This window comes from Dermacentor variabilis, chromosome 1 (genome assembly GCF_050947875.1).
Source record: "Dermacentor variabilis isolate Ectoservices chromosome 1, ASM5094787v1, whole genome shotgun sequence".
Lineage (NCBI taxonomy): Eukaryota > Metazoa > Arthropoda > Arachnida > Ixodida > Ixodidae > Dermacentor > Dermacentor variabilis.
In genome coordinates, this window is record NC_134568.1 from 281,370,046 (window position 1) to 281,394,290 (window position 24,245).

At 41.8% G+C, this 24,245-nt stretch overlaps 1 protein-coding gene across 3 annotated transcripts in view; it reads left to right on the forward strand.

Moving 5' to 3' along the window:
- Tango6 (transport and golgi organization 6) overlaps positions 1 to 22,627 on the forward strand; it is a 33,999-nt gene extending 11,372 nt beyond the window's left edge. For all 3 annotated transcript variants that reach the window (XM_075676467.1, XM_075676476.1, XM_075676485.1), the window contains 11 exons: positions 1,984 to 2,149; positions 7,028 to 7,101; positions 7,368 to 7,477; positions 9,813 to 10,001; positions 10,514 to 10,625; positions 12,509 to 12,703; positions 12,779 to 12,895; positions 13,659 to 14,370; positions 16,370 to 16,521; positions 16,601 to 16,711; positions 22,359 to 22,627. In XM_075676467.1, the coding sequence (XP_075532582.1) occupies positions 1,984 to 2,149; positions 7,028 to 7,101; positions 7,368 to 7,477; positions 9,813 to 10,001; positions 10,514 to 10,625; positions 12,509 to 12,703; positions 12,779 to 12,895; positions 13,659 to 14,370; positions 16,370 to 16,521; positions 16,601 to 16,711; positions 22,359 to 22,556 (2,136 nt within the window). In that variant the 3' untranslated portion in view covers positions 22,557 to 22,627. The remainder of the gene's footprint in view (positions 1 to 1,983; positions 2,150 to 7,027; positions 7,102 to 7,367; positions 7,478 to 9,812; positions 10,002 to 10,513; positions 10,626 to 12,508; positions 12,704 to 12,778; positions 12,896 to 13,658; positions 14,371 to 16,369; positions 16,522 to 16,600; positions 16,712 to 22,358) is intronic.
- The last annotated feature ends 1,618 nt before the right edge of the window (positions 22,628 to 24,245 follow it).

Genomic DNA, 24,245 nt, shown 5'->3' on the forward strand with positions numbered 1-24,245 from the left:
TCTCTTGTTGAAATGCACCAATGTACTCTTCTTTCAAGGGTAATACACATTTCAATGCCATATAATTGCAGTCTGACTTGTGACTACTTTTACTGTTCCTATGCACTTAGCAGCCATCACTTTTGCAATAACCTAATTTGGTTCAGAAATCAAATAGCTGAAGAAATTTTTAATTGGGAAAATTGGGGTGTGTGTCACAATAGAGGGTTAATAAAAATAGAGTAAACACAGTAGTGACTGTTGCTGAAATCAGTTGTCTGATCTGCTACAAAATTGTACTAAAGTGAAGGACAGGTGAGAAGGCCACTTTAAAATCCCCAAAGCAGCTCCCTGTCTTGTTGGACATTATGGTCTAAACTGGCTGAGGCTAGAGTCACAAACTACAGTGGCCAATGCATTACAAGATGACAACAAAGAGTGCAGTGAAATAAAGAAAGAAGGATAGACATGCCATGAGCATGAAATTTGGCGTGCTGATTTCCAATCTTGCAAGAGGTGCTTCAGAAGAAAACACCTGCCAACTGTGGCTCTTGACTGGGAGATTCCATGCTTGTAGGTGTCTTAACAAAACATGTACCCAACTGGCTGCCTTCCAGCTTCATTAACCCCTAGATACTTCAACTGTGTGCTGAAGGCTCCAGCTAGAACCCCTTGAGAACTCTGGGTAGTGTCTCATCTCAGCATGCCTGCAGTATTGCGATCACAGTTCCTATTTCGAGGTTCACAATCAGAGTTCCTCTTTCAAAAAATGTGCTGTTATCACTAAAAAAAATTATGTGATACATATAATGCAGAAACACTAAAAGAATATTTTGTGCCATTGTTGTACATTTTCAGCCACCTCCTGTGTATAGAAAATGTTTTCAGCAGCATGTGGCATCGATCTAGTTTTCTGCTTGCGTGTTTGCTGTTTTACCATAAAGTAAAGTTTTGCTTATTTTGGGTCACCTCACAAATTTCTTCCCACTCGCATAATGCCACAGCAGCTAGTTATTGGTGCTACAGGTTTCGGCTCTACAGGAAAGGTAGTTTAAGCTGCTATTCCAGTTTTCTGTGCTAATAAACTTTTTACATCTGATAGCCTTTTATATGGATGCTCAGCATTCAGAAACATTGAGTGACGATGGCAGCATGAGCTTTCAGGAAGCGCTCCTTGGCAGCCCCTCATTCATGCAGCTGCTGGCATTCAAAGCCTCCAGCGGTATAGGTGCCTCACTAATGCAGTAGAAACAGCAGCATTGTGGAATGCACATGCTGTGTCATAGTGAGTTAGAATTAGTTTGGGAGGTATGACCATGTGCAATACGAAAGGGAGCATCTAAATTGCTTTCAAAAGGCCATAATAGCTAAACAAGTCCCATACTAAAGTGTTTGATGACATTAAATATTCAATAGGAAAGGTTCTTGTTACATATTAGCATGTTAAGTTCGAATCCACAAATCATGAATAATCGTTGGTTGAAAACAAAATATTCGTTCCCTGTCATATTACTCGCGAGTATACAGGTGCAGCTGTGTGTCTGTGAGTGTGCTAGTGTAAAATCAAACTACCTGCTTTTGCAAGGAAATTCACTCTGTTTTTGCACTTTCCTTACAGTGCTTGGATGAAGTGTATTGAACTCGTACTAGTAGTGCTTTCGTTGTGTTTCTGCATGTGTTCATTGTGGCCTCAACACTTCTGCAATGAGACACATTGCTTCAAAACACTTTCAATGAGGATGAGCACTAAAAGCCTACAACTATTTCCAATACAATTTACGTACGTGTAGTGTGAAAAATTTTGCACTCTCTTCTTTTGTTTTTTTCTGCAGAACAAATGCTAAGATAACTTCAAAAAGTAATTTGTCAGTCTAGACTGATTAAGTGTTTGCCTTTAAATGTCTCTTTAAAACTTTTCATTCTAGATAAATTGTTACCATGGGTCTAATGATATATAAGCATGTTTGTCACACCACTGACTGATAGCATGTGAAACCATCGCAGGTGGTGGAGCTTTTCTTTTGGCCACAAGGCTCTAGCATGGACAAGATCGTCTTTCGTGTCGCATGTGCTATTGTGGGTGCTATGCTGGAGGAGCAGCCACAGAAAACATCATGCTTCATTTTGAGCAAGATTTTTAGACCCCTTTTCACCTGCACTTGCCAGCAGGGTAAGCATTGATTGGCTGTTTGTTTCCATTTGTTTTTGCAAATAGTCTCTTTAAAGAATCCTTAACCACCCCTCAGTCTTCTGCTGAACACATTGCCATACTTTTTGTAGCAATATATTTCTAAAATAGTCTATTTTAACTTCACATGCATTTCTCAACTTCGATAAAAAATGGTTCAGGGACCCTTTAATGGCCTATGCATTCTTCAATTTCCCATAAAGTGCTGAAACCATGAGTGTGAAACCAGTGTCTCATTATATATGCCAGGGTGGTCAACAGTACTCCCAGAAGTACCAACCACCACAGGTTTGAGCTAGGCAAGCCACAGGGCCACGTCAGTCATCGCCTTACGAATACAGGTGCACTGCAGTGCATGCACACTTGCTCCCAAAGAGGCACTAAGTAATAAGCTGCGAAAAGAGAGAGAGAGAAAGAACTTTATTTGCCACTGCAGGGTAGGAAGTTAGGGCAGGTAGGCCTAGTGTGGCTCCCAGGTGGGGGCGACGTCTTGGGCCCACGAGACGAGTGCGAATTGCGTTTTCTTGTCTGCTCTTGTCAGCAGCTGGTTTCAACCCTCCTCGGAGGGAGCTGGCAGTAGTGATTGTGGGGGAGGGTTACCCTCACATCCCCAGAGAATGTGTGCCCAAGGGGCGAACACTCCATGGTCGCACTTAGTACAGACAGGGTCGTAATCCCCGCCAGTGAGTACATAAATCCTAGAATGACTGAGAATGGAATCGGTCTGCAGTCTGCGAAGCATGGTGGCTTGAGCTCGGTCGAGGTCAGGGTGGGGAGGCGGGTACACGCGTCTCGTCTCCTTGTCGAAGTTGGTAATGTCAGCATAGGATTTGGGGCCTCTGCGAGAGCATCCGTGTTCGAGGGGCCGGCCTCCCGGTTAGTTAGGCCTCAGGCTAAACGGTCGACCCCTTCGTTCCCAGAGTTCCCCGCATGAGCTGCGAAACGGTAGTGCCCAATTAACAGAGGAGAGCCTTATTTGCACTGAAAATCTGGTGACACCTGTCACTGTGCAAATGTATGTACCCAGGCAGCACAGGAAGCAAAGCCTAAGGCAAATACACAAAATGGACACCACCAGCACGTTACTGCTAAAGGAAAGGTCCCAGTGATGCGCCATGAAGAGAGGATGGATGGATGGATATTTAGTCTATTTGAAGATGGTTGGGCCTCTAGATGTCTGCGAGCCCTCTGGCTGACATCTCCAGACGAGCTCGGTCCACCAGTCAGAGCCGTTCCCAAAGGAATGCTCCCTATAACCATGCTGCATACTCTTGTGGGGGCCAAAAGGCTGGGTCGCAGGAGTCCAGGGCAACATCTGATGCCGTGCTGCCTCTGATGAGTGCGGCACGGCATAGTAGGACCATGTACAGGCATTAGCTAAGCACTAGAAAAGGAACAATGCAAAGCGCACGCTTACTGCAGATAGAACACACCGTGGACAAGCTCAAGTCTGAGCAGTTCTCATAGCAGCTACGGGACGAGAGGAAAAGCATGTATGCACATCGCTCAGCTGTCCCAGAGAGGTCTCTTGTGCTTGCTTTCATGGTCATGTGTTGCACAACGGGTATCGTGTGCAACCCGAAGAGCAAGGGGTCAATCCAGTGTAAATTGCCCACTAGACCTTCTGGAGCGGAGTGACACCTGAATGACAACCCAGCTGTCATCCCATCTCACCAAGGATGGAAAGAGGAGACAATTGGGTTTGGAAGAATAGGCATGTAATGGCCAATGTAACATATAAGCTAAGCTGAATTTGATGCCGCAAGATGTTGATTTCATAAGAAGCCAACAAACAATGAGACCAAGGACAACATAGAGAAAATTACTTGTACTTAGTAATTGAATTAAAGAAATGATAAATTGATGGAAATGAAAATGGATGAATAAACAACTTGCAGCAGGTGGGGAATGATCCCACATCTTCGCATTACGTGTGTGATGCTCTAACCTCTACTCGTGACACCTGAGGCAGAAATATGTTCCACATCCGCCGCCAAGGTTTGTGAGTGGTGGCACTGGCTAACACTCCCAAGGTTAGTTGTAGTAGTAAAACATAAATACCCAAGAAAGTGGATGGGGAAAGAGCACTGCGGTAGCTTGATTGGTTAGAGCATCACACAAGTAATGCGAAGACATGGGATTGTTCCCCACCTGCGGCAAGTTGTTTTTCCATCCATTTTCATTTCCATTAATTTATCATTTCTTTAATTCGCTTGGTAAGTACAAGTAAATCCCCCTATGTTTTCCTTGGTCGCATTGTTTGTTGGCTTCTTACGATATGATTAATAAAAATCGGGCCCCTCAGTTAACCCTTTTTCTTCTCTTTCAGATGCTGATTTAGGCACAGTAAACTTAACGCAAATCCCATAATTGCATTTTTGATATGCTGAAGTGAAGCTTCAGGTTTGGATAGTTGAATAAACCAATTTTAATTAATTATTATATAATTAAGTTCTAACTCAAGTAACATTTCATTGTTTGTATATATATATATATATATATATATGTGTATATATATATATATATATATATATATATATATATATATATATATATATATATCTTTGTTCTCACATATGTACTCTCCATGGCCAGAAGTAATCAGTGGACAAGCTATTACAATTTTCCTTGATATGGAACTCTGTTTGGTTATTACAAGTATATAGGTGATGGAGTGCACCACAATCCCCACATCGCTTACAGCAGTAGGATAACAAGGCTAATTTTTTGGCACCAGTAATGGGGACTCAAACTGATGTTCAGTTAGATTCAAAGGCAGTGCCATAGCACACAGCTGTGACATCAGTATGGCAAATACATGCATGTGTTGCTATTTTACTTTGTATGAAGTGTGCAATGTTTGCCAAATGTTTTGAAGCCACTTTCTGATTTAACAGAACTGCTGTCAGGTTTTTGTGTACAGGCACGGCTACTGCTAGTAGGAACACAGGAGCCGGTGTCATCGCTCTACAGACTGCCACCGCTGTGTCTCGTGAACTCTTGCGGTGCAGGCGCAATCAAAGCCTTAGGAAGAGAACCTGGTGCATCATCCTTCCTCCCCTTTGCCGCATACGTTGGTATCTCGATTGCATGCACCCGGAGCTCTGAGTTATCAGTGCTGCATGCTAGCACACAAAATTTGGGAAGAGGTGTAGCAGGCGCCACGCCAGGATCTCTGCCTGTCGCTTTGATTGCGCCTGCACCACAGAACTGCACAAGATGCCGGTGGTGGCACTGTGTGGAGTGCTGCCACAGAATGCCATGTTCCCGCTAGCAGTGGCCGGCCTGTACATGAATTGCTGGAGAATTTTCAGTCCATTATAGCTTTAAGTACGGGGGGGGATGCAGTTTTTGTTGTCTTAAAAAGCTTTAGCTTGGGAGCTCCTATCTAAATACAGTTGAACCCTGCAATAACGAAATCGTCGGGGACAGCAATTTTTCTCGTTCACGGAAGAATTTTGTTCTTGCGACAATGAGAGAAGGCAGACAAAAGAGGTAGTACATAACAGAGGAATCATGTTTTATTTTAAAAATTCGTAATCTCGGTCTGCCGTCCATGGCCTCGAAGGAGTTTTAACACTCCATCCTCACAACTCAGAATATGTTGCATGGCCACGTCATCATCATGTGTCCCAAGGAATGACCGCACGGTGTCGAGTGTGTTGAGCACATCTCGCAGGCGCGCTTGCTTGGTCGCGGTTTCATCGCCATCATCACTGTCGTCAGTGCCGCGAACGCTGCTGACTATGGCGTCATCCGTTAGTTCCTCGTGGACAACCATGTCATCGTCGACAGACAGGAAGTCGTGTAGACCCAAGTTGTCCAGTGCCACCAAGATGCTGTCTTTGGATTTTAAAATGGTCGACAGGGAGCTGCACGGTATCCCAAACTTGGCAGCGATATCCATCTTCTTTTTTCCGGTTGCAGCTTCCACTATGATTTGAGATTTCTCTAAGAGCATGAACAACTTGCATTTCTTAACTGGAGGAGGCATTTCGCAAAGCTTACTGCCACACACAGCGGCCAAGCACGACGAGGACAACGAGGGGTATGATACAAGTCGCCTGGCCGCTTCTGCCAGAGTTGCAGCCGGAGGTCAAGCGGCATTGTATGGTTGCCAGCAAAAACAAGTTATGGGCTACAACTAGCCTGCAAGCAAGCAACAACAGGTGGCAACAAACAAGTTTTTAATGTGATTAAAAAACATTTGTTAGCACATTTTTTATTAGGATTTCATTTTTTGATGTTATGTTGAGACCATGTGAAGAAAACTCTCGACCCGCTACGGCAGAAATTTTCGCTGTCGCGGCGCTGCCGGTTGAAGATGTGTTGTTGTTGAGCGATATGAAATACATGTACTCCTATGTACCTCTGCCGGGAACTTCAAAATATTTCGTTGTTGCGAGAATTTCGTTGTTGAGGGTTTTCGCTATTGCGGGTTTTGGCTGTACATGGGAAAAGAGAAATTCTTTTTCTCAGCGACCACTGCACCAATTTTGATAAGGTTTGTTAAACTTAAAAGAAAATTTTAGAATCTAGCAACTGCAGAAAGCAGATTTTTTATCTGAGTTGTAAATTATTTTTTTGTAACGTTCAAAAGTGCAAAGTTGATAAATCGCAGTGCGTTAGACAAGCGTCATCAAGAGAAATGAGACACATAGGGCACTCACTTCGAACTTAGCACTCCTCTGGCAGCATGACCGTCATACAAAATTTACTGTCAATGAATAATTCCACAATTTCAGCCTTGCAATAGAATTGAAAAAAAAAAAAGGGTCTTGCAAGAAATAGCTCATTTACGGTATGGTCACTCATATTAGAGTAAAGAAAGCCAAGCATGTCACATTCTGTATGATCCAGGTGCTGCCTCGTCCTTGAATGATATAGTTGCATCAGAAGAGGATTTGGGAAACTGCATTGAATTGATCCACAAGGTAAAGTTCTATGCCTGCCTTTGTCTATACGCTACTTAGTCTATATGTTTTCAAGCTCAATAAAAAGAGTTATGTCAGGTCTATAGCAGGATTTACATCTTTAATTATTATAATTTCAGATGTCCTTGAAACTTGCCGAGATTTCACCAGACACCTAATCATCATGTTGAACTGTATAGCCAAATAAGTGTAGCCATGCGTTGTTCACAGGGCTACCAAGCATAAATACTCATTCTGTCATTCCTAATCTTGATAACTACTTTCAGATTGTTTCCTGCCTTGACCCCAGCCATCCAATTCTTGAAGCAATAGTTCCAGTTTTTCCAGTAATTTTTGAGATCACCATCTGCACTGAAAACACTGTATCTTACCTACGGTGAGTTTTTACCAGCTTTACTTGAAATGGCAATAGGCAGGGTTCTTGTTTTTATTACATTAAAACACTGTATCTTGCACTTCCTGTTAATGCTGCTTCCTAGATTTTTGTTTATCCCTTTACTGCTCCTTAATATTTATGGCACATGATTTATATTGCTTTGTAAAAGTGTTACAGTAACAGCAGAAGATTCATGAGGAAATTCCCTCATCAGGAGATATCCTTATCAGGAGCATCAATTTCAGAAACTTGAAAGAAAGAGCAGTGGTCTTTTGAGGAGAATTGAGGCTCATTCCTGCATTTACAAGAACAACATTTGGATCATACATTTATGACAGTATTGTGTACCCATCACAGCTTGTGTACTCCTTACTTACACTAAGTGAGAAGAAAGGGGGTTAACCGAGAGGCCCAATCTTTATTAATCATATCATGAGAAGCCAACAAGCAAAGACACCAAGGACAACACAGAGGAAATTACTCATACTTACTAACTGAAATAAAGAAATGATAAATTAATGGAATTGAAAGTGGTTGAAAAAAACTACTTGCTGCAGGTGGGGAACGATACGACATCTTTGCATTACGCGTGCTATGCTCTAACCAATTGAGCTACCTCAGCGCTGTTTCCCCATCTACTTTCTTGGGTATTTATGTTTTACTACTACAACTAACCTTGGGAGTGTTAGCCAGCGCCACCACTGACAAACCTTGGCGGCGGATGTGGAACATCCTTTCTGCTGCAGGCGTCACGAGTACGTGATCTCTTTGGGTGAAGGCAACTGGTCAGTAAACCCACACATGCTACCTGAAGGCATCAATGTTGCCAGATTCGAGACGCTCGTTATGTCAGAACAAGAAAAAATGGGGTTAACAGAGGAGCCCGATTTTTTAAATCATATTATGAGAAGCCAACAAAGACAGCAAGGACAACATAGGGGAAATAACTTGTACTTACTGATTGAATGAAAGAAATTATAAATTAATGGCAATGAAAGTGGATGAAAAAACAACTTGCCGCAGGTGGGGAATGATCCCACGTCTTCGCATTACGCAAAGACTTACTTTTTACGAAGGCTTACTTACTATTTACTTATATTAAAAGGTTACTGACATGAAAATATTGCATCCTGCTTTTCTTGCAATTTTTGGTAGTTATCAACTTCATAATTATTGTACGAAGTTTCAATTCCTTAAGAGCACCACAGATAATTACAGCACTTTTTATATGACCCAAAAATGCATGCCAAGCTCAGCATGGCTTCAAGCATAAAAAAGAAGACTCATCACGTGACCGAAAGCAGAGGTGGCAATCACGTCGTACCTTGAACTCAAGAGCATGCCAGTCAGCCTGGTGTGGTGAACGGTATGAAATGGCGCAAAGGACAGAATGAAAGCAGAGATGACATACATAGTGCTGTGTACGTCATCTCTGTTTTGGCCCTGTCCTTTGCGCTGTTTTTATCTTCTTCGTCGTGAACCAACCAGCCCAATTCAGCACACTCCTGTGGTGGTTAAAGGCCATACAATGACAGCGTTACTGGAAGCTGCCAAATTGGCCCTTCCAATTGTTCACTTCTCTTGAAAGCCCAGGACAACATGCTGTCACTTCTTGTCCTGTCGAGTGCTGAATGAACTCAGCCTTTGGCAGCATGGTCATCGTGTGTTTTTAAGCATCAGTGGTATCTGGTACTACGAGACCACTGCAACAGATTTTGATGACTTGATCAGTCTTCTCCTTCACATTCGAAGCTTCGCTGTACTTTGCATGCATTTTGAACTGGTTGCATCAAAAGGTAATGTCATTAATTATTTGTTGCGCTCTCAGGAAATAGGGGCTCCATAGCGTAATTACTCAGTTGAAGGGTGTTCAACAAAGCAGCAAAAACAAGATAAAGATTGTCATACAGCACTCCTTCAATATGAATTGCAGCTAAATATTTCACAGCAATGAATGCGTGACAAAGGATACTACCTTTTAGCCTGTCTCCTAGGGTGTGACACAACCAGGGGCTATATTTTATGACAATTCTCAGTTTCTATTCTTCTTGCCCTTTGCCAATGGCCAACATGAAGCCGAAGCCAACAGGATGAGCCACTCAACAGGGTGAATGATAAAGGATGAGTAGAATTGTGTGCTACAGAAGCCTTGCCAAAGGGTCTGCTGATAGATCATATCACTTGTTGAGTGGCTTGGAAAGTTTTGACAAAGACTGTGCTTCAAGAGTTATGGGAATGTTATTTGAATTGAGTAACTTATATCTTGATGATTATATTTAGCAGTTGCTGTACTTTACACTGTTTTTTGGTTAAATCACAATGATACTCTTTTTAGGAAACCTTGTGAAGAAGTTTTGTGTGCAGTGTACCACAGCCTGCCATCTACAACTGCAGTGGAGTTATTACACTGGTGTCTCTTCAAGGCTACAAATCATCTTCCGCTTGCAACACTACGTGATGACATTGTTTTTGTGCTTGGTAGTTCTGGTGGTGTTGAAGCAATCAATCGGTTTTTACCATTGAGGTAAGCAGTGCTCATGTCACATGTGTCTTGATATGTTTGTCCGAATTTGTTTTCTTCCAGCCATTATGCTAATCTTAATCTTGCAAATTTAGATGCCATTCTGTTTACTTTACTTCCGTCCCATTATATTTTAAATTATTATTCTAGCAACATTAGAAGCCTTGTGGCACTCAAACACTTTAAGTCCTTCAGTGTCATTAAAATAGCCATGGTTTACAACAGAGAAATGGATTGGGCTCCTTGATGTATGTTCATTGTTTCTGCACTATTTACGGCACACAGTAAAGGGGACAAGAGGAGCATCAACGATGAGGGAAGGCTCAAATTCTTCATGTCAGTTTGCATCTTCCTTCCTAGTCAGTGTACCTGTTGTCTTTATTAAAGTGTGTCGTACATAGCGCAAGAATAGTGAATAGTCATTGTATGTATTGTGATGTGCCACAAGTACAGCGGCACAGGAGTATTCAAATGTGATAATGTGTTGCGACAGAGTACCTGTTTTCATGTTCCAGTGATGAAGAATGGCTGAAACGGTCAGACCAAGCTTTCCTAGCCGCAGTCTCGGTGTTCCAACATGGCAGCTTGAAAGAATCATGTGTTATATTTTTCATGTCTCTGCTGAAAGTAAGTATCCCTGTTAATTGTATGAGCACCTTTCACCATCTTTCTATATGGTGGAAAATTTAATCTTTTTTTTTATTCTGGCACCTTTAGTTTTTTATTATTTTTAGAGCTAAAATACTAAATGTTCATGTCTCATATTTTAGTTTAATAGTATCAAAACTTTAACAATGCTATTTTAATGTATCCTACCAATTATTGTGGTGCTTTTCTTCGTTTTTGGAATGGTTGATAAGGCTTACTTTCCATACATTTTGGTTCATTGGCATTGTAAATTTTCTACAAACGGAATGTCCACCAGCAGTATCTGCATGATGATTTTGCCACTTTTAAACATGAAATGCTCCTGCTCCTTTGCCCTGTTGTGCAGATTTCAGAGGGTAAACCCACAGCAAAAGCCATTATGAGCTCAATGAGAATCCAGTGGAAAATGAGTAAAATTAATCGATTATTGTTATTTTTGGTGAAGAGAATGAAATTTAGCTCAGTGGCACAACTACAGATCAAACCCATGCCCAGTAGCTAGGTGCAGGTTGTAGTCAGATATCCCAACCACTTAGCTCTCCCCCTAGTTCCCCACTTGGAGTGTGTGTTACACAGCAAACTCTCCACTCGTGTGCATATGTATTACAGAGGCAACAGAAAATAATTTACAGACAATGGAACTGACAACCAGGCTAGTTGGTGAGGTCCACAGGGCAAAAAAAGACAAGGACAAGATAACTCCCATCATGTTTTCTTTCTTGCTCTCATTTTGTGTTGCACTGCTGTCTTCATAACGAGCAAATAATTTGCTCCTGCGGACATAGCTGGCGCTGTCTAAAACTTGTAAAATTTCTATGACTGGCGTACATAGCAATTATTGATGAGGAGACGATTTGCCACACAGTAATAGTGTGTCTTAAAAAAAAAGGAAGGACAGGAAAAGATTTCGAATGACTTGCCAAGAAAGAGGCCTTACTTCATTATTTTTTCATCTGAAAAAGAGGTTCAGATAAGTTTTTTAAGTTTTTAAAGCAAAGCATGTATTAAGTTTGCATGATAAAATTAATTCATAATTGCTGTTTGAAACTAATAAGAAGTGGACTTCTAACTTCTAACTCATATTTTAGAGCATAGAATGTTCCAAAACTGTAAAGAAAGCATGTCTCGCAGTTAAATGTGAACATGAAAGGCTTTTGAGAAAGATAGAAACATTGTTTTCGCAACTGCTGAGTTTCAAGTGTGTTGTGTAAACATGCAGAAACATGGAATTGTGCATAATGTTAGACTTTAGTTAGGGTATTGTGTGCTTTTTTCTTTCTGAGCTTTATTTGTCCTTGGGCAAATGACACATTGTATTAGTCTATTTTTTTATTTTTTCTATTGGAGCTAAATGGTCCACTCGGTGAACAGATTTGTCCATTTGGTCACTATATTGAAGAATACATATAGACAGCAGGATGACAAGAAAAGTGCCAACTGCAGGCTCCTTGTATCGTCTAATGATTTTTCCAACTAATGAGCAGTCGACAAGCTGAAGCTGCCTTAAGGACTGCATTGCTACACCAAACGTCCTTAGAAGAGCAGAGCTCATCTTTCATGTTTTCTGCCAAGTAATACTTTGAGCTGAGAATGTCTTCCATAGTAAAAAGGATAAGCTGTCATGTCATCTGAGTTAACTTGCTTTTAGTTAACCATCTATGCAGGAGTTTCCATTTAGCACAGTGTAGTTCTGTACTGGTGAAATTCTTAATATTCGTTGTGGGCTGTGCACGCTGAAATTTCAAGCTGAGGGTTGCCCCTGTAAAGTCCTGCGCTGAGGGACATCCTCATGTTCTGCTAAATTATTGCACTCACTCAAGTTTGTTAGATTAAGGTGAGCAACCTTGCTTACATTGTTGCAGAAACTGACTGGGGCCGTTGGAGATCTTCTGTCAGGAGAGACGAACGACATAGTTCTACCACCTACTTCACAGTGTGAGCTCAACTCACAGGATGTAAAGGACAACCTACTTCTGTTACACCTCATCGAAAATTTTTCCGATTTGATATCTGAAACTCTTATACAAAATAAGCCCTCTCTCTTGGAATTTGTTGTGGTAAGTGCATTGCCTAATATCCTTCGTCAGTTTAAAAGATAAACAATTTTTCTCTATCCTGCTGCTCTTGTACAGGAAACATTAAACCGAGTTACCCAGCTATCGAAGAGTGCTGAAATCAGCAGTCTGGCCTTACAATCTACTGTATTCTGCCTTACACTTATGAGTCTCCTGATCTCCACAGAAGACATGGTATGTTCATATTTACAGTGTATGTATGACTGACAGGTGCTAAATGTTGTAGGTATTGTATGTTCGGACCTAAGAAAAATATTAGTTGTTGGGGTTTGGCATGCCTAAGGCGCTTTCTGGATTGTGGGGGATGCCATAGTGAAGCACTGCATATTAATTTGAATTTAGTCACCTGTGGTTCATAACCTTTGTGAAAATTTATGTATGCAAGATTTGTGCCCTCCCCCCCCCCCCTTAACACATTTGGAATGCAGCCACATGGCAGGCTGAATTTGATGAGAACGTTGTACTCAGTAGCAGAATCTCATAGCTACAGAGCCACTATGGCCAGCGAAAATTGAGAACATAGAAAACTACAGTATTTATTTGTGTGCTACCAACCTCTTATATTCTGCTCTTTGTGTTAATTCAACGGCATTGAAAAGTTTTAAAGTACACCCATGCATATTTAACCATTCTTTTAACTTGAACCTGGGATAAATTGTACCAAACCTGCATGTCCCATTGAGGGAGTAGTATTGGACGCTCACTGCCCAAGTTTGAAGGGTAAAACAGAACAAACTGCGTGCAAGAGATGTGCTTTAGGGCAATTTATGAACAAAAGTTGTCATAATTACTTCTAAAATATTTTACATCTAGTGGATAAATATTGAAAATGGGACAATATAGTAGTATACGTATATTGAGAGTGTATGTGATCATAAGTTAAAGTAGGGGTTTGCTTAATTTTTAATGGCAACCAAATTTTCTTTTCTCTCTGAAGGCAGCAGCAAAGAATAAGGAATTGTGGCAACAGTGCAACCAGTGCCTGGCATCTTTGTCAGGTAGCCATAGTAGCCCCGAGATAAGAAACCTAGCACACCAGTTGCAGGTGTCAGTAGCAAGCCAAGGGGTTGCAGCAGCTCCACAGAAGCCAAGTGCTACAAGTAATTCTGGCTCCTCTGCTCCACCAGTGGCAGATGATAAACATGCCAAAGCTGCACGCCAAAAGAAATTGGCTGCTATTGCAGCTGGATTTAACATTTTGTCTATTGATGACAGCCCTAGCAGTGAAACAGTGGTTGCAGAGGCTTCTCAACAACAGCTTGGAGAGGAAACTGCTAGGGTGGCACCAGAATCATCAGGAGTCCCACCAGCTACTGAAGGCACAGAATTTGAAAAGTTATGGTGCGAGTTGCATGATGGAATGGCACCCATCCGAGGTCATGCATTTATTCAGCTGCGCCGAATGCTTCTAGAGGGCAGTGCGGAAGTATGGCAGCGGCGAGACGAGTTGCTTGAAGCTTGCCACTCAGGCGTTCAAGATGAAGATTCATATGTCTATCTGAGCGCCATCCAAGCTTTGTCTGTTCTTGTTGAGAGAGACCTGGACCATCTGCTTCCATGGCTGGCAGAGCAGCTGTCCCTGGAGCAGCTCTCAGTGGAAGCACGCCTCAACTTGGGAGAGGTTCTTTTGCGAGTCACCAAAAACTTTGGTGAGTCCTCACACACCATGCTTTGAATTAGTACCTGACAGTCTATCTTTTTCAACAGGCAAAGTCTGCTGCTATGAATGATTAATTTGCAAGGTTAGCATTGGAATTTAATGTTAATTAAATTTCATTTCATTTTATTACCTTAGAGATCCCTAACAAAAGAGGTATTATGTAAGCAGTGGGCACTTAACCTATACAGGTTCATTAGTAAAATATACACAATCGATGCAGGTATAATCATGTTGAATTGTGAATGTAAGTAATTGTGAATGTAAGTAAGAGATGCAAACATGCTATACATGTAATTTAAAAGAGAAATTGAACAAATGAAACAATAAACAAATGTTCAAACAAACATTCAACCTTTTGGATGGCAGTGCTCTATATTTCCAAGTGTCATGTGATATTCACTGAAGCCCACAAAAGCAGCTTACTTTGTCATAGTGTTATTGATATAAGAAAAGCTTCACATTACGCTTACCCATTGACACATGAGAATTAATGTTAAATACATACAGACAAGATGTTTAGCAAATGGGAAAAGTGAGCATTGGCAAAGAAATTATAAGCTTTGGAAGGAGTAATAAAATTGTCAAGGATACTGTAAAAATGTTAGCCGAGTAAGGGAAAATGTAAACATGATGGTGTAAAGTAAATTGTGATGGCGCCGTGAGAGTTCAGTTCACATGTCATGCCTATTGACATCACATCTTTTGCTGGCATCATGGTGCCACACATGAAGAGATGCAACACTGTAGTGTCTGGTGAGTCATAGAGGTGCTCACATGAAGGGCAAAAAATTTGGCAGAACCCATCTCACAATGAATATCGACGGTAATGCGATTAGCAGTGAAGCACAGTAGCAACGCACCGTATTGCCACCATCAAAACATGTTATGTATGAGGAGCGTATGCAGCTGGGCTTCTCTTGCTTCTTTCTGAACACACTGGGCCACCTTGCAGTGCCACTGTGAAGCCCGTGCATGGCATGTGTGAATATATATGCAGACAAAATTATTTGAATATATATGATATGGGGGGGTTTGAATCTGCCCAGCACTGGAGAAATTTTAAAGCATTTTTTGTCATTGAAAAGCAGCACATACCCAGTGAGCCAAATTGGTTCGACGGTTGGTTTTGAACTCAATTCCCTCAGCACAGCAGCCGAATACTCTACCTATTAGAACAATAACTACCAGTGACCCAAGTAGGCCGGAAAATGGTTAGAGCCATAGGTGAATAGGCACATGGGTGCTAGAAAGTGCGTGAAATATCTTAAAAATGCTAATTGCATCATAACATAGGTAATGCAATCATTGCAGTGGTGACTATGACAGGAATCATGGAAGGCCCACCACGCCTGATCGTCGTTGTTTTCTACTGCTTGTTCATTAGGTTAAATTCTTTTAAAGTTATGTGTAAATAAGATTTGTGTGTAGTTTTTAACAGAACTTCATGTTTTGTTAGGCAAGATATGAACTGCTTGAGGAAGGTTTTGGAGCTTCTATATAATGGAGACAGATGGAAGTCATCGATCCTCAGATGGTCACATTTAAGTACTTGAAATAAAATAAATGAAGCCCCTGTTTGGAATTTCTGTTCTTGAAGAAAAGTTAGGGGTTCTAGAATGTATGGAGCAGGCTTGCGTTTTGAATGTGTTTTGTGTGACTACAATAAATTGTTCTGTGTTGCTACTCAACGTCATATATTAACTTACATTGACTTCTAGATTTTGACCTTCTGGTGTAATCGGCAGATTAGGCAGAGTACCTTGCTAGATAGCCTACTCGTATATCTGGTGATGGCCCTCATGTTGTGCCTTTCTTTGTGACATATCTGAAATTGATCTTGTTCTATGGAATAAGTTGTTTCTTGAGCGCTGTTTTTGAGTAGAAACATTTTTGCACACATGTAAATAGTGCATATATTTAAAAACTTATGGACATATGTTGCCATTCTGCTCCTTTTATATGGCAATGTGTTTGTCTTTCATTCATAGGTGATATGGCTCCAAAGTACCGAAACCTTCTGGTGAACAGCTTTTTGTGTGCTGCAAAGCACTCCAACCCAGTCATCAGATGCTCAGCCGTATCTAATCTGGGTGAATTGTGCGGAAAGCTTGGTTACTCATTTGTTCCAATCACACAGGAGGTAAAGGCTGTTTGTGTATGTTTTCCTTTAAAAACTCACTGGTTTCAAGCATATAAACTTGCTGCTTTTGTTCTGCTAGATCCTTAATTGTCTCCGTGGCCTCATCAGGGATCCTGATGCCTTGGTATGTCATGCTGCTGTGTTGGCTCTAGGCTGTATTATTCAAGGAATGGGTCAAAGGATATTTCAAGTAAGTATTCTTAATGTGTAGTATCTGTAATAATAACTAACAGCAGCGACACTTTTCTGCTTTTACTGGTGCAAGTGAAATCCACTGTGATGTGAAATGAAAGAACTAACAATTTGCTTCTGATAATTAGTCACATAAGTGATATGGTATGTTTTATTTTCATCTCAAGCATTTTATTTTGCAAAAGAAAGTCCAGCGTAACATGAATAGGTTGACATCACAACATTGTACAATGTTTTGCCAGCCATTAGATTCCAGAAAGCCACTTTTGCACACCTGGAGAGCTGTGCATGGTCTGTGTTCACTTCCTAAACAAAACTTTCTATTCAAAGTTCTGATACTCTTCCAGGAGTGATGAGATATTAATGTTGCAGAAGGCTCTTGTGCAAGCAACGTGCATACCTTCAACCCCAACCCCCATGACATCACCGTCTCCTGTGATTGCTGCATGAATCTTGCCATGGATGAGCATGAGGGGACTCTCAATCTTTGCAGGCATTTCTCATCACCAAGACCAGATGAAGTGGCGTGCCCTGCCTTAAGCAACCTGAGTGGGCACGAAGTGAACTGTTAGACCTTTACAAAGTATCCTAGCAGGCTGGTATTGTTCCTGAAAAATAGAAAACAAGCCGCTTGGTCCTACTCCTGAAGCATGGCAAACCTCTTCTCGAACTTGCCTCATACTGCCTAACAGCACTGGCTGGCTGTGTGCGAAGGGTAGTGGAGAGGACGACCTTCGCCTGCTTGTCTAGAAGCCACATCGTTTACCTAGAACTCCATGGCTGGCCTTTTGTAGACCATTCATCAATAGGTAACGTTGTAATCGATAGTATTACATATGTCCAGCATCAAAAATCACGTAAGCAACTATCTGCATCTTCAAAGACAAGCCCATTGGCCCTTTGTCGAAATGTTGACTACAGTGGCATTCCTTGTTCAAGCGCTGTTGATCACTTCAAGCCTCCATCTTGCTACTATCTGCTACTTTATTTCTGGATGTCAAGGGGGCATATGATAACTTATTTCATGAGGCCATTTTTGATCCTCGTGAGATGGTTGGCTTTGGGGCTTGATCTAGTTAGTACTCGATTAGGAGGTTACTTTGTGTGTACTGAAGATGGCCCAACCACATGACACTACACCTGCTAAGGTGTAGTGTCATGTACAGTACAGTACTAAGCGCCACACTGTTGAACCTCACACCCATTGACCTCATTGAACACCTGCCAGCAGCAATCAAGGTATCAATGTATGCAGACAACAATGTGTCTGGACTGCAGTTGGGGCATGTCCTCAGGTACGTGCAAGTCTTCAAGATGCTGCTCCTATGACAACGGTGTTCCTTTGCATCCAAGGCCTTGGAATTTCTCCAGACAAATTGGCACTGATGGTGCTCACTCAGCATTCACTGACATCCTGTGCTGTCTCTCTTAACGAACAAAGCATTCCCACATTTCTTGGTATATTCATTGATAGAGACCTCTTGTGGAGTCCTCACATGACCTACATGAAACAGTGCCTGAAACCAGTTTCCCAGCTGTTCAAGTTTCCGGGTGGAAAAACTTTGGGGGATGTCAGTACATGCAATGTTAGAATTGTACAGGCTTTTCTAGGATTGTTGAGATACAGCTTGCCCATACTGGCCAACACTTGCAGAACAAACCTTCGTGCACTACGGGCCGTTCAAACTCACGCTCTGCAAGAGGCTCAGTTTATCTTGGATTGCCAGAATGTGCGTCAACAACCATTCTGCAGTAGAATCTCGTTAAGCAAAACCTCAAGGGACTGGAGAATTATGTCACAATTAACAGGAGTTCCATTTACTGAGAGAGAAGTGCAGAGGTGTAGCATTCTATGTCGTACACACTTACTTGCATGACACAGACATGTTTGACATGTTAAAAATAAAGAAGTGAATATGGCAGCTAGTCTGTTTCGTCGTTTGAGTGTGGTAGGTGACTTCTCGATTGTTTAGCCAAGTACTATCTTGGACTAGTTGGCGCATAGCTTAAGAAGGATGTGTGGCACAAGGTTAAAACCGAACGAAGAAATAAGAGGAGATAGAAAGAGCACCAAACTGGTCTTGCAGTTTCGGCTATTTTTACAGCATTCGTGCACGTGCGGTGAGTGTAATGTTTGTGCACATGTACTATGCCTATATATTGGGTGCTTCCTTAAATAAAATTAGTTGCTAATTTGGCATTCTTTCTGTCCCCTCTTATTTCTTCTGTTGGTTTTAACCTTGCACCACCTATCCTTCTTAAGTCTTCTGGGTTGGCTAGGCTTCACTAGTTTTGATTTAGAAGAGGCACCGATGATGTATCAAAGCAAGAACATTGCTCTTACTGCTTGACTCTGGCTGAATTATCACGAGGTCATGCTGTTGGAGTCCGAATTATCAAATGGCATGCTGTAAGGTGTCCGAAATTTCAGTCGTTCTTATTTCCCCCGTCTATGGGGCAAGTGGTGGTGCCACCAAGCTGTCCAAACTGCGCATGCTATGCATTAAATATCTGTCAAGTTTTTGACTTTCTGCATAAAGAACAGATGTTGCAGAATAAAAATCAGATTTTGTCTTTCTCTGAAAAAAAAAATACTTTAAAGCTTGCATCTTTTGTTTTGTTTACCGAGAATCGTAAAAATTTTGGGTTCAATTAATGAGTTTTTTGCATTATCCAAATATAAAACCAATCAGTATACTAAAGGCTGTTCCATTTAACCAGCAATTCCATTTACCGAGATTCTACTGTACTACAATCTCCTGGGACAATCCAATACAAACACACGTTACCCTGGAACTGTTGAAAGTGTGTATTAGGCACATTGCTCAAGCCTGTTCCCATCATCTTGCCTTCTGAAAGACAGTAGACATCATTTTGTGCTATAATGTCTGATTATTGCACCAGCCTTCCATCAGGTTCCACTCCCATAACAAACCATTGATTCCTCCTTGGAGTTTTGTTTGACCAGGAGTGCACCTCACTATACCAGAAATCAAAAATATCTGAGCTGTAATCTCCTGCTTCCAAAAACTAACCCTCCTTTTTTTTTTTTTTTTTCTTGTGAGGTAGCACACTGACCATATCCATATGTATACTGATGCCTCAACGACTCTGGAGAGTTCGGCTGGAGCCACGGTTTTCCCAGCGAGAGTCACCATTTCAGTTTCAAAGTGTGCCACCTTACAATATCGATGGTTGCAAAACTTGCAGCCCTTCATGCTGCACTTTATGTCGTCAGCCAAGAACAACCTTGAAGATGATACATGTTTGGTGACTTAAAGTTACCACTGCAGTCTACTAGTATCAACCCTGCAGCATAGACCACATGAACAAGTGGTCTTTTAGATTAGAGAACTCATTCATACCTTAGCCAATGAAGGGCGTCAGATCAAGTTTTGGTGACTTGCATGTCACTGCAGCATCATAGGTGACAAGCATGCTGATGTCGCTGCTCAATCGGCTCTAGGAGACAGCACACCAGGAATTGATACTGTTCTCAAGGTTAGATGTCACAAAAGAACTTTTCATGCTTGCATGAAACATCACGTCCTCTGTGTAAAACACCCCGTGTTTTCAACACAACCCACTGCACCATCTGGACTCTTCACTCTGCCTTCATATACTATCTGGTCTGATGCAGGGAGGGCTATCGCGCACTAGAAGAAGGCACTACTGAAGTTCCTCTGGTCAAGCAACCTGTCTGAATGACTGTGACACTCGCGTGGTGTGTGTGTGTGTGTGTGTGTGTGTGTGTGTGTGTGTGTGTGTGTGTGTGTGTGTGTGTGTGTGTGTGTGTGTGTGTGTGTGTGTGTGTGTGTGTGTGTGTGTGTGTGTGTGTGTGTGTGTGTGTGTGTGTGTGTGTGTGTGTGTGTGTGTGTGTGTGTGTGTGTGTGTGTGTGTGTGTGTGTGTGTGTGTGTGTGTGTGTGTGTGTGTGTGTGTGTGTGTGTGTGTGTGTGTGTGTGTGTGTGTGTGTGTGTGTGTGTGTGTGTGTGTGTGTGTGTGTGTGTGTGTGTGTGTGTGTGTGTGTGTGTGTGTGTGTGTGTGTGTGTGTGTGTGTGTGTGTGTGTGTGTGTGTGTGTGTGTGTGTGTGTGTGTGTGTGTGTGTGTGTGTGTGTGTGTGTGTGTGTGTGTGTGTGTGTGTGTGTGTGTGTGTGTGTGTGTGTGTGTGTGTGTGTGTGTGTGTGTGTGTGTGTGTGTGTGTGTGTGTGTGTGTGTGTGTGTGTGTGTGTGTGTGTGTGTGTGTGTGTGTGTGTGTGTGTGTGTGTGTGTGTGTGTGTGTGTGTGTGTGTGTGTGTGTGTGTGTGTGTGTGTGTGTGTGTGTGTGTGTGTTCTGTACTTTTTCTCCCTCTCTTTCTACGTATGTACATATTTCTTTATCTTTCTCAGTGCAGGGTAGCAAACTAGATATCTGTCTTCCGGTTAACTTCCCTGCTTTTCGTACCTCATTTATCTCTCTTTCTCTCCTGCTTGTAGCCTTTGGCTAGGAATGGCTTTAAAAAAATATTTTGCCTTTCGCATTGGAATGGCCGACAATGCTACATGTGAACATTGTTCACAAGGAGACCCTTGAACACATTCTTTGTGACTCTCCATACAATTTAATAAAGACAATCACCCACAACTGCACTAGCTCATGTGACATCAAAGCGCCAACAACCAGATTTCCATGGTGCCAGGTTATTCATTTGTAGCTATGCTGGAATCTTTATGGTCATTTTCCGGCATGAGGTAGAGATTTTAACTGTACCAAGCATTGTGCACTACATGGCAGTGAAGTGAGTGCAGTGCTGGAGCTGAATCCATGAACGCCAAATTACACCACGAAATAGGTGTTTTCTTTAGTCGTATTTTAACAGCCAAAATATACTGCGATATGTACTATGTAACTATTGTTGAACCATTTTTTTCTTCCTTCACAAACTTTTGACTGAAGTTATGCATTAGACTGGCTAATGCTGCAGTCTTTGAAACTCACAGAATATTTTAGTGATGCAAGGACATCAGAATGAAATGTGTGCAGCAAAAATGCAATTTCTTTATAGTGTTAATATTTGTAAAAGCATGGCAGTTTATGCAAATTATTCATGCCTTATTTACAGACAATATTCACATCAAGACACTAAACAGATACAGTGCATACTGTGTGTGTGTGTATGCGTGCGTGCGTGCACGCTTGCCTGCACAAGCTCGTCAATGTGAATCCATAGTCCTTCTCATGGCCCCTGTGTTGATTGTATCTCTATACCTGTATCTCTCGTACTCCCTGTGTTGCTTGTGGATGTTAAACCCAATGTATAAGTCAATCAATTTTCAAATAAATTAATCTGTGCTTTCTTTTTTCTTTCTTTTTTTTGAGAATCATTGCTAAGTTCATAATCATTGTCTAAGATTTCAAGCTTAATACTTGTGATTGTTATCCTGAGAAGGCACCTGTGTGTAATACTTGTAAGTAAAAAGCATTTTGTAGCTATGTCTTTATCTATTTAGTTAATTACTTAATTACCCATTATTTTTTACTTGCAACATACTGCTATCCAAAGACCAAGCAGGGGAGTAAGCTTTGCAAAAACAGACGAAAATGAATAGAAAGCATGAAGATGGTTCACAGAGCTTTCATTTGTGTGTCATCTCATTTATCTTGCAGGTAATGCCTCATGAAGTGAAAGTCATCTATCGAGATCTAAAGCATTTGTATGCCACCACACCTGACAATGTGACAAAAATACAGGCCCAATTGGCTATTGAAAACCTCAACTCTGCAACGCAGGAATTTTTACGGTCCCAACCTCGTATGGAAAAACGTATTCAAATACTGGATTTGTGCAATCCCAGTGGAAGCTAGTTGAGTATGCGCCCTTAAAGTTATTTGTGTGTCAATAAACTGTCCTGAATAAAAAACTTGTGTGTTGTTATATAGAGAAAGGTTCACAATGCAAGAGGTGTATAAGGACTTTAAAAATTCAGCATGGACCATTTTATAATTATAATAACCATTCTTCCTTCACTGGCAATATACTGATACCACTCCTGTTTTATTTTTCAGAGCATTGAGAAAAAACAACTCTCTTCATTAGCTACAAATGAGCATATCGGTACATAAGTCTTCTCTTCCAAGCCTTTAAAAGGGTCTTGAATAAAGTTCGACAATGTACAGGTAGAAAGCAAGCATAAAATTAAGTGGCAGGAATATTAAGCAACAAAATTTTGTTAGTGTTCTTGCGTGCACCTCCTCTGTTGGCACATTTCCTCAAACCTGCTTGTGCCCGACCTCTGCAGGCCCTCATGGTGAAATATTAGTGCATCCAAGCTCCATGTCACAGTGGTGCACTCTTGCTTTTGGTTCTAATGCGCAGTTATGATAGTGTGTCAGAAAATCACAAAATACAATGTAACGAAGCAAATAAAATCGGCCATTTGCTTCGTTATATCGAAATTTCGTTGTATTGAAATTGTTTTTTTTATGCAAATAAGTACAGTTGCCGATCGATTTTTCTTATAAGGTAAAGCGCCACAGGATTTTCCCAATTATCGGGCAATCTAAGAAAGCAAAATTGAATGAGAAAACAATTAATTTTGATGACTTTGGGAGTTGGCGACGAATGACACTGTTCCATGCCACGTCAACGATATCTTCACCTCGGCGATATGAATTAAGCAAAGCCAGCCACGCTTTCATGTGCACTCATCCCCGTGGCTGATAACTTCGCCCGCACTGGGATGACGCTATCATGAAAAGAGTGGGCAGCTGGGAGCGAATGCTTCGTCTGCCTCTCACTCCAACGGGTCACCGAAACTCGAGATTACGTAATCTCCAATAATAAACATGCGGGAAGACAGCTTACATGATGCCACGCACTCTCGGCACTCTTTGCACGCGTGGCAGATTACCTCTAAAGCAGTGTGCGCGCCTGCGTATGCATGCGCAGCCAAGACCAAGAAGTGCGCAAACTTACCTCCACACCCTCTCACATGCACTTGATCGCGTTACCACGAGCTTGCTCCCCTCCACCTGTTTCCCTTTGCTGGAGTGGGAAGATGGCACTTGTGAAGCTATCATCTTTCTTGAAGCCACCATCACCGCGCTGCATGTGATTTGAGAGGTGCGTTTGTAAGCAGCCGCCTCTAATTCAAACATTTAACCATCTGCGTCAGCGGAAGTTTCAATTTATTGTCTCTGCATTTCTCTGCAGCAGCAGTGAAATTTTGATATATTGAAATTGCATACAAACATACTTCAGTGGCTTGAAGCTAAACATTTCGACAGAATTGCCTGTCTGGTTGGGAAATTGATTAGGACTTGAGACTGACTCCAACCAAATAACTGAATTTTATTAGCCCGACGTTTCGGAGCCCATTCGGCTCCTTCTTCAGGGGGTTGTTCTTCGGGGGTGGCGGTGTGCCGCTTTTAAAGCGTCTTTTGCAAAGAAAGGAAGGGGGAGCACGGAAGGTGGGGAGACACTTCACAGACGGAAAGGTGGCGGGAAACAAAAGGAAAGGGGGGGGGGGGCGTTGTTGACGGCTTCCGTGGTGC